Source organism: Cannabis sativa, chromosome X (genome assembly GCF_029168945.1).
Source record: "Cannabis sativa cultivar Pink pepper isolate KNU-18-1 chromosome X, ASM2916894v1, whole genome shotgun sequence".
Classification (NCBI taxonomy): domain Eukaryota; kingdom Viridiplantae; phylum Streptophyta; class Magnoliopsida; order Rosales; family Cannabaceae; genus Cannabis; species Cannabis sativa.
In genome coordinates, this window is record NC_083610.1 from 33,277,543 (window position 1) to 33,288,387 (window position 10,845).

The 10,845-nt window shown below is 32.7% G+C and overlaps 1 protein-coding gene across 1 annotated transcript; it reads right to left on the reverse strand.

Annotated features, from left to right (window-relative positions):
- Positions 1–525: 525 nt before the first annotated feature.
- LOC115710391 (receptor-like protein kinase 7) lies at positions 526–4,128 on the reverse strand. The gene is made up of 2 exons (XM_030638759.2): positions 1,290–4,128; positions 526–1,187 (listed from the first exon to the last, which is right to left on the reverse strand). Exons 1-2 carry the CDS (start codon positions 3,871–3,873, stop codon positions 787–789), a joined length of 2,985 nt encoding a protein of 994 aa, XP_030494619.2. The 5' UTR covers positions 3,874–4,128; the 3' UTR covers positions 526–786.
- Between the last annotated feature and the right edge of the window lie 6,717 nt (positions 4,129–10,845).

Below are 10,845 nucleotides of genomic sequence, written 5' to 3' on the forward strand. Positions count from 1 at the left end.
GAAACCGATACCCCATTGCCGATAACTATTGTTTATTGTGTGATTCCCCTTTTTTGCCAGCTATTTCTTTTTCTTATTTTTTTTTCCTAAATATTATTTCAAATTCAAAATAGTGACTTGTATATTCAGCTAGTACGTACCTAACTATTAATATAAGACAAACGAATCCTTCTCGAAGATAGCTGAGTTGAACTGCACAACTCACAGTCTCAGCTGCTGTCTAGAAACCAAAGTAATAAATTAATAAAACACCCATCAGCACATGATCAAATGAAATAATTTTTTTTGGACTTGTCAAATTATAATATTAGTTATAGCCATAAGTTAATTAACATATAAAATGTAATATATTAATATTATATGAGTACAGTGAGGAACATGCTAAATTCTTAGTCACATTAAGTATTTATTTTTTATTTTTTATCTAAGTTACCTTTGTAGTTTATCTTTTATGTATGATTTTGCGTTACTACTGAACATTCCCCAAGTAAAACAAAAAAAAACATTCGTTAAAATACTTAATCATTGCCAAAAAAATTAAAAGGAAATCTTCATTCCCACAACAACTACAGTCCAAAGCTAACTATAAGGCAATTTCATCACCAAAACTGGTACAAAAATTATTAATATGCCGCCGACCACTACATTGCCCCCTAATACAGTTTATTTATCTATTTTGTTTATTTTTTGTGAACAACCCCTAATATAAAAATTCGAATACATTATATATTGTACAAGTTATCTCGATTTATAGATATGCTACGCGGCGGTGGTACATAATAAACACTAAGTAATTATTTTATGAAACTTGTCATCTAGACCCTCCATGGTTTCAGTGGCACCATCTTTGGTGACAATAATTCCCACCAATTTACAAGGCTCAGCCTCCTCAAGCATTTGGACAACACTCCTCATGGTGGGCCTCTGCTCAGGGAGTCTAGCTGTGCTTAGAACTGCAATTTTCAATACCTTAATAGCATCTTCTCTAAGAACCTCTGGAATATCTGAGTCAACTAAATTCAATACGCTCTCTCTGTTGTTAAGGTTGTTGTAAACCCAGCTCACTATGTCTGTGTTCTCTCCAAACTCTGGTTCTATTGGCCTCTTCCCAGTCACTAGCTCCATTAACACCACACCAAAACTATAAACATCACTCTTCTCATTCACTTTGTAGGTGTATCCGTACTCTGCAATATTAAAGGAAAATATTAATTATAAAAAAAAAAAACAAACTTAATTCACTAAATGCATGATAACTAATTGTTGTTTCCAATATATACAAGACTAACCAGGAGCAATGTAGCCATGAGTTCCAGCAATGACATGAGTAGAGCTTTGGCCTTCTTTACTAGCATGAACCACATTCTTGGCGAGACCAAAATCAGCAATTCTAGGCTTCAAAAACTCATCCAACAAGATGTTGCTGGACTTGACATCCCGGTGAATTAATGGCCGGCCGCAGCCGTGGTGGAGATACTCAAGGCCCTTGGCAGCTCCCACAGCAATCTCATGGCGCGAATTCCAATCTAGTTTGTTCTTTCGGCAGCAGTGGAGCCGGTCCCATAAGCTGCCATTAGGTAAATACTCATAAACAAGCAAGCTTGAGTCTTCACTTGTTATGCTGCAATACAATTTTACCACGTTAACATGCCTAATTGAGCTGAGGGTCTGAACCTCAGCATCGAATTCCTTCGACTTGCTGCTGCTTTTCCTCAGCATCGGTGTCGTACTACTCCGGTCCTTTCGCCGGCCAAATTGTGAGTCGAGGTTGTTCCAAATGTGCTTCACGGCCAGCTCTTTGCCATTAGAAATAGGAACTCGGTAAACCTTTCCCGACCCTCCTTTTCCAATGAGATTCTCTTCCTTGATGGAATCAAGAATCTCTTCCTCCGTGAATGTTAAAACATGGAATGACTTTAAATCCCAAGATTCTTCTTTTAAAGACCGATCTTGGTAATCATCTTTCTCACTCTTTCTTAAATAGTTGTGCCAAACTAAAGCCAGCAGAAGGATAGCTGACCCTACTGCGAAGCAAATTATGAGTGTACGTACATCCTTGGACATGCCTGAATTAGGAGGACATCGCCGGAAAGAGTTGATTTCCGAACTGCAAAGGCCTGGGTTACCGGCAAAGCTTCCATTATAGGCCGCAATTGACAGAGACGCTGGTACTCGACCGGCGAGCCAGTTGTGCGATAAATCAAGAAGGCTCAATCTCACAGAAGCCAGAGTTATCGGAATTCGGCCGGAAAGTTGATTGTGCGACAAATTTAGAGCATTTAAACTTTGTAGAGTTCCTAAAGAGGAAGGGATTTGGCCGGAAAGAGAGTTGTTTGCCATGTTTAGATCGTTTAGAGACAAACATGAGCCTAGTGACTCTGGTATTGATCCAGAGAACATATTATTCTGAAAATGAAGATTGCCAACATGTTTTAATTCACCGAATGTCGCCGGAATCTTGCCGAAGAAATGATTGTCGTTTAGCTGAACCGAAACCAACGAGGTCGCTTCCGAAATTTCTACCGGTAGTTCCCCGTTAAGCCGATTATTCCCAGCGAATAGTTGAGTAAGACTCTTTGCTGTTTTTATATCAGAGGCAATCGGACCTTCCAGTTGGTTGAACTCGATATCGATTATATTGACTGCTGGCAATCCCCAGATTCCGGCGGGAACTTTGCCGGTGAGGGAATTTTTGCTGACTCTGAAACGAAGTAAGGTCGGACAATTCGCATAGCTTTCTGGGATTTCACCTGTCAAATTATTCTGAAGCATAAGAAGCTTCTTCATTGTACCTCGTTTACACATGTCCGGTGGTATCGGACCGGTCAGGAAATTCTCCGAAACATCTATGAAATCGAACTCTGCCCAGGAACCCAGTTTCAGAGGGAGAGGCCCCGTGAGATTATTAGTGTACAAAGACAAGTTCACCAGTCGTCTAAACTCTCCAAACTCAGCCGGAATAACACCTGAGAAACTGTTCTCAAATAACTGCAGAGATACAAGGTTCTTCAAGAACTTCAATTCCGACAAATCTCCTTCAAGATAGTTCGTCGAAGCGTCGAAGTTCTCAAGGTTCGTGAGGTTTCTCATCCCAATAGGGAGTTTTCCGGTGAACCTATTATTGTAAAGTTCAAGCTGCCATAGCTTGGTGAGTTTTCCAATTTCCTTCGGTAGCTCGCCGGTCATATTATTATCTGAAAGCTCCAAGTTTTGAAGCTCCACAAGATTTCCAATTCTAGCGGGTATTTCCCCTCCGAGGCTGCAATTCGAGAGGTAAAGAAGTTTCAAATTGGTGAGGCTCAACAGCTCGTTGGGAAACTCAGCAGTTGGTTCGAATGAATTATCCCCAAGACTAAGGTGGACCAGACCGTTCAATTTTCCAAGCGATTTCCACGGAAAAGTACCAGAGAATCCACTCTTATTCAAATACAGGTACTGTAAATCGGTCAATGGGCTCAAATCAGGGACGGGTCCGGTGAAAACGTTGTTACCCAAATCCAAGTACTTCAGTCTCGTGCAGTTCCTCAAGTCCTCCATTACATTACCGTACAAGGAATTGAACCCCAGAGAGAGCTTTTCAAGTGATTTGAGCTGGCATATCGAATCCAATGGAAGAATCCCAGATAAGTTCTGATTCGATAATTCGATTCCAGTGACAAAACTTTTGTTGTTGCAGATAATTCCAGCGAAAGTGCATAAAGTGTTGTGGGAATCCCATGAGTTGAATAACTGGGAATTGGACTTTTGGAATGCGGATTTGAATCTAAGAAGAATTTGGAGGTCGTCTGATTTGATTCCGGAGAGAAGGGTGAGAAAACAGAGGAAAGAAAAAGAGGAAGTGAGAGTCCAAGAATGGGTGGTGGAAGCTGACATTGCGGAATGGAATAGGATTATTGCCAATAGAAAGGTCGGTCTATCTAGGGAATGGGAATGGAGACGAGGAGTGGAAGTAAGACTTTCTAGGATATTGCCATTTTAACAACAGGCTGAGGTGCCACTGTAGTGACCCACTTTAGACTTTGGAGGCTGTAATTATTACAATGTACAATTATAAAATTGTGTATCTTTCTGTTATTAAAAAGGAAAGAGAAAAGAAAAATGTGTATCTTCCATCTCCAATTCTACTTTACTTTATTATCAGTGGATAATTAATGGTTTTGTCTTATATCCCATATCTTATCTTTCTTAGACCATTCCAATTTAATCCGTTGTTTTATTATACTTTCTACTTTTTTTTCATCAGTTATATAATTATTTCTTTTCTCTCCAATAATTAATTAACATAGTAATATTCCCTAAATAAATTAACTTTAACTAATATTTTAGAGGTGTTAAGTTATTATATTGGTAATGTTTTAGAACTACTATATATATATATATATACTCAAATATATATATGCTTCTATGTACTAATCAATACTAATTACTGATTGTATTTTTAAAAGCAATGAGATTTCTTCTGAGTTGTTTCGTGTAATCTTAAATGGTTGCAATTAATAAAGTTAATAAATTTCTTCAAAAAAAAAAAAAAAATACTAATTATTAATACTTATATTATACTAGGGAATAAGGTGAGCTTTTGCGCGATTTAATTAATTTTTAAAATATATATTATAATTTTTTTAATATTTTTGTTTAATTATGAATGAAATTTGAAGTTTTATACTTTCAAATTTTTCTTATGAATAATATAATAAATTATATAATTTTAAAAAATATTTCTTATCTCAATAAAATTAGCGGAATGATAAATTATATGTAATACAATAAAATCTCGCATCAATTATTTATAATAATTAAAAGATATATATTTAATTTAATTATTTTTACCAATTATATAGTATATTGTTGTATAATTTTTGGTCCCCTATTTTATAAAAAATATTAGAGATTTTAGTCTTTTAGTTAGTTGTTAACTAACTTAAGTGTTTTAATAATTAGTAAGTTAGTTAGTTAGCTCAGTTTTCCCATCTTTTTGGAGCCTAAGTAAGAAACTATAAATAAGATCATGTGTTCTCTATTTAGGTGACGATCTAGAAAGAAAATTTTGAAAAGAAAATAATGAGATAGGAGGGATACAAGGTTTGTGTGTGTTTGATCACAACACTCTCAAGAGAGTTTTTTGTAAGTGCAAAACACTATTTTTGACTTTGATCATTAGTGATCATCCCTGTAATTTGAGTTAAATTCTCTTTGAATAAAAATTGGTCTCAAGGTAGTTTCTCTAAGGGATTAGGTCCAAAGTATAACGGCTTGTGATTGAACCTCGTTAAATCCTTTGTCTTCTATTTTATACTATTATAAAAATTCTAGTATAATCTGTTATTGTTAGTTATATTTCTGGTTTATTGATTGTCATTATTCAATTGATTCTGATTCTTTATCGGAACATTAAATTCTTGATCACGTGATTATTCACAACAAGTGGTATTAGAGATTCATAGTTAGATCAAAGATTCAAGAACCATGTTTGAAGTTTCAAGAACTCGACATTAGTGACATCAAGCATATTTGAAGCTAACAAGTTCACGGGAAAAAATGATCTCGGTCTATGGAGGATTAAGATGAAGGCTCTCCTAGTTCATCAAGGTATTTTAGCACTTGATGCTACTTCTCTCAAAGAGCTTGGAGATGATAAGAAGAAAATTCTAGAAGTGGAATCAAAGGCTCAGTGCAATCATGTTGAGTCTTGGTGATGAAGTCCTTTAGGAAGTATCAGATGAAGGTACTGCATAGGGTCTCTGGACAAAGCTTGCAGCCATTTACATGAAGAAATCTCTGGTGATCAGTAAACTTTTCCTAAAGAAGAAGCTCTATACGATGAGCATGGAGGATTCAAAAGAGCTTATGAAACACCTGGATGAATTCAATAAAATTGTTCTTCATCTAAACAATATAGGGGTGAAGGTAGACGACGAGCATCAAGCAATTATATTGCTAAGATCATTGTAAAAGGCATATGAATACTTTGTGGACACCAGGGCGGAGGTACATGGTTGTTTATAGTGGTCATGGCCCTCCTAGCATATATGTAATTATGTATATGTAATTCTAAGTCTTAAACTTTAGTATATTGTAATTGACCCCTAGCATATATGTAATTATGTATATATAATTCTAAGTCTTAAAATTTAGTATATTGTAATTGAACTTTTTTAATAATTATTATATAGTGACTCTTTTAAAAAAAGTCAAAGTAAAATTTGAAGAAAATAAAATGTATTTTGTCTAAGTAATACTTACAAAATCATATAAATTATTATTTTCCTTTATAAAAAGAATAATAAGTGTCATTTTTGTTTTAAAGTGTTTATTTATATTCTTTAAAAATATTTATTTGGTTTATTTGCTAGTTAGACCATTACCACTTCACAATATTTTTCAAAAAAAATGTTTAAAAAAAAGTGGAAAACTTCTTGATTTTATTCTTTTAGCAACCATTTCTGATTTATTTATGTCAGTAGTTAGTAAAAACTAAAAAAGTAAAAAAAAATTAATTTGTGTATACAGTAGTAACTCTTATTCTACACTTTCAGTTTCTACAGCTACTGCAGATCAATCTTTTTTCGCTATGAATATAGTAAAAATTACACTCTTCGCAACAAAATAAAAGATATATTTTTAAGTAATTGTTTGCTAGTATATATAAAAAAAAAAAAATTGCTAAAAAAATTAGTATAAATTCACTTATATAATATGACTTTTATGATATTTAAGAGAGACGTATTGTATTTTAATTTTTATTATAATATTAATAATATATTTTGAATTATCTGTCACTTAATTTATAATATAGTTTGGCCCCCGTTAAATTTCGACTCTGGCTCCGCCCCTAGTGGACACCATTCTCTATGAATTCAATAAAATTGTTCTTCATCTAAACAATATAGGGGTGAATGTAGACAAATAGCATCAAGCAATTATATTGCTAAGATCATTGTAAAAGGCATATGAATACTTTGTGGACACCATTCTCTATGGTAAGAAAACATTGACAATGGCCAAGGTAAAAGCTATATTGAACTCGAAGGAAATTCAAAAGAACTTTGTTGATTCCCACGATTCAAGTGGAGAGTCTATCCGTGAAAGGAAGATAGAGAAGAAAAGTTTCAAGAAAACTAAAGGAGGAAACATACCAAGATCCAAATCAAGAACCCTACTGATAAGAAATGCTTTTATTGCACAAAGGATGGACATTTTAGCTGAGTGTTATCTTTTAAAGAACAAATAATTAATTATTTAAAAATTTATTATATAAGAAGAGATCTCTAATTTGTGTAAAAAGAAATTTAATTTTTGTAAAAAATAAATAAAGTATTATTGTAAATATTATAATTAAATAGCTTAACTATTAAAATAATTATAGTAAGGATTTATATAAAGTATTATTTATAAATATTAATTGCTAAAATAGGTCTTGTTAAATATTCAATTAATTATTTTAAGAAAATAATTAATTATAATTAATTGATTCTAAAAAAAGAAATTTTACCTATTGGTAACTTTCTATTACAAGTAAAAAAAAAATGTAATCATGATTACAATAAAAATGTAACCATTAAGTAGTCACCCTTTAATATATATGATTTTTAAAAATGTAACCATTAAGTAGTCACCCTTTAATATATATGATTTTATTTATTTATCTAAAAAATAAATATATATTAAATTATTTTTGAAAAAATATTTGAATTATATTTCTTTAGCAATCTTGAGCCGTTGTTGAATTTTTATTGCATAATTTCTTATCGATGTAATAAGATTATAGGATCATGAATTTATAAAATTTGTAAATTTATATATTTCTAATTATACATATTTCTTATAAATAAAATAATTTCTTAAGAGAATGAAATTTATATGAATTACACTGAATTTAAGTTGTGCACAATTCACCCTCATCTTGAGGAGAAACAAGAAAGGAAAAATTCAAATCACAATAATTGTATTGTCTTTAGATGATGACAGAGAAGAAATACTCACACATCACAACAAATATTAAATACGAAATATTAAAATAATATAGTCAAGGTTGTAATCCAGATTTTATTTGGCTTATTATTTAAGCGGAGGGGATTGAGAAAGATTCTAAAGTAAACATTATTTAAAAATAGTTGGAAAAATGAAAGGAGTGCCATAAACCGTAGTGATCATTAGTCATAGTATATAGACAAAGAGAAAACCATGGACATAATAATCTGTCACTTTAATTATTTTTTTGTATGTGATGAGGTGTGGTTATGGATGGAAAAGACTACTTCGTAGTGGAAACATACGAGTAATTAATATATAGACTAAAAAAAAATCTCCAATAAACAAACATAGTGGAATTTAACTTTCAGTGGATGGTCCACTCTGGCCAATTATCGAACGCAAAGACGAAAAAGAGGAAGAGATTATTCAATAATGATAATCACATAGTATTGTTTCTGTGGTACTCAAAACAAATTGGGGTGTCTAAGTATGCTTGCCACTTTCAAATTTTAAGTCAAATTGATTAAAATATATAATAGACATAAACAATATTAGTTATAGGTTAATTATATATAATTAACTCATAATAACATTTTATGTTACTAATTTCCAATTATTAAATAATAAATTACACCTTTATCATTTGACGATGTACATGTGGGCGGCTCGTCCTGGTCTAACTTATATTTTAGAAAGCCCATTTCTAAAAATAAAGACCTAGTTTGATCCGTATAAACATATGGGTTCTACCGCGACGTTAGAGACTTTAATACCATATAAAAAATACATCAGCTATTCATTTTATTATAATAGTGTTATAGTTTTATTATATTATACTTTCTTCGCTACATTTTCATATTCTAATATGATATTAAAATTAAAATAAAATTCTAACGAATATCTAATCTAAAATTATTAACTAATCAAAAAAGAAAAACCAAAAGAGTCGATGAGTAAAAAATAGTCACCAATATTAAAGAGGCTCATATTGATAATGTGTGAGTTTAATTTTATATATACGATGTATAAGCTACTCATCTCAGTGTACAGTGTCAGACCTAGAATTTAAAGTGATGTAGCATAATTGTTGTTAGTGAGATTCAATCCTTTGACTTTTAACATATATGTAATCTAACTTAACCATTACACCAAATTTATTATTATGTCTATAAATATCATTTTTTATTACAAATATATGTTGTAACCAACTAAAATACATATACATTTTTTCCTAATTTTTTTAGGAGGCGGCCCCTCTCGTTACAATGTGGGTCCGCCCCTATCAGTGTAGGGTAAGTCTCATGTATCTTACTCTACACTCACTTTATTCTACTTTCTTCACTATATTTTCATATTCTAACATGATATCAAAGCTAAAATAAAACTCTAACGAGTATCTGAACTAAAATTATTAACCATTAAAAAAAAAAAAAAAGAGTCAAAAGAGTCTATAAGCAAAAAATAATCGCTATTTCAAGAGAATGTTTTTGTATTAATAATATGTGAGAACTTAATATTACATATTTATAGCTGCAATTCATGTTTTTTTATTCCCGATTTTTGTGTTTATTTATGTGCTTTTATACTTGGTGTGTGGTCTTGTGAATAATTTTTTTTTTATTTGTCTAAATCTACATTTTTTCATGTTATACCAGATCAAAGTCCCATTATCTTTTTTTTTTGGCCATATCATGCTCGTGTCTCTATGACTTTATCGTGCAGCTCAGCCCGAATGTACAACCATAATTTTGAGTGGCTTTAATTTGTAATGGTTTGGTGCTTAATTAATATCTCTGGGTCTTTACATCTTATCCAAGTCTTTATTACTATTATTGATAATATTATAAAATAGTTTCTATTTATCGGTTGACCAATCGAAGACCTTCTAGATGGTATCCAAAATACGAGTCAGAACTGGGTTGTTGAATTGAAATACATTTTGTGGGGCTCCAATAATTTGTTTGTTTTTTTTTTTTTTTGAAAAGTAATCTTTATTAACAAAGCCCAAAACTACAAAGAAGGAGAGAGATCACCTTTACAAAAATTAGCTAACCACTCAAGAAAAGAATTGAAAAAGGATTAATTTAACTTGTTCTCAAGGCTTCTCTTAGATAACTTATGAGCAATCTCATTATGATTTCTGTTTACAAAATTGAGCTTTGTACAAAAGGGGAAACGCTGGTGACGCTTTATCTTGTTGAAAACAAGGCTTACATCACTTAGATTACTGCCTTCTTCCTTAAATTCGTCCACCAGCCTCTTGCAATCGGTTCTAATCTCAAAAAAGTTGCTATTGTCAATTGGGCAAGCCTTCAGTGCATCAAAAATTGTTTCTGCTTCAGCAAGGATCACAGAACAGATGTTTGGAATGAAAATCATACATGCTACAATATTTTTGCCAGACCAGTCCCTCCAAATAAATCCCAGCCCCACGCCTTCTTTTCCAGGATTCAGAGCCGCATCGCAATGGACATAATAAACACCCTGGGGGGGGGGGGACCCAGCGCCCCAGATTAGTAGCAGGTGTAGGCATCTGTCTACAGTTTTTCTCCCTGCTTCTAGCAGAGTTTGGGTAGCTATTAAGCACCCAATCAATCAGCCGAGCCCCATCCATAACAGGCAGTTTATTCCACTGCCTATTCCTATTCTCCCAAATGGCCCAAAGGATTTTAATCACCTCCTCAAACTCCTCTTTGGACAGCTGATGTCTAAACTCCACTAAAAGATCAAACATAGAGCAGCCTTTGCTCTCCCGAATCTGTTTATAGTAAGGCATTAATTTCCACACTACTTTAACCTTATCACAATTCCATAACGCATGAGGGAGAGACTCAACGTACCGACCACATTGGTTACAATGAGGATCAATCA

Excerpts from the sequence above, each read along its gene's own strand:
- LOC115710391 (XM_030638759.2), bottom strand. The coding sequence starts at position 3,873 with ATGTCAGCTTCCACCACCCATTCTTGGACTCTCACTTCCTCTTTTTCT. Across the intron at positions 1,188-1,289 it reads TCATGGCTACATTGCTCCTG|AGTACGGATACACCTACAAA; the intron begins GTTAGTCTTGTA and ends TTAATATTGCAG.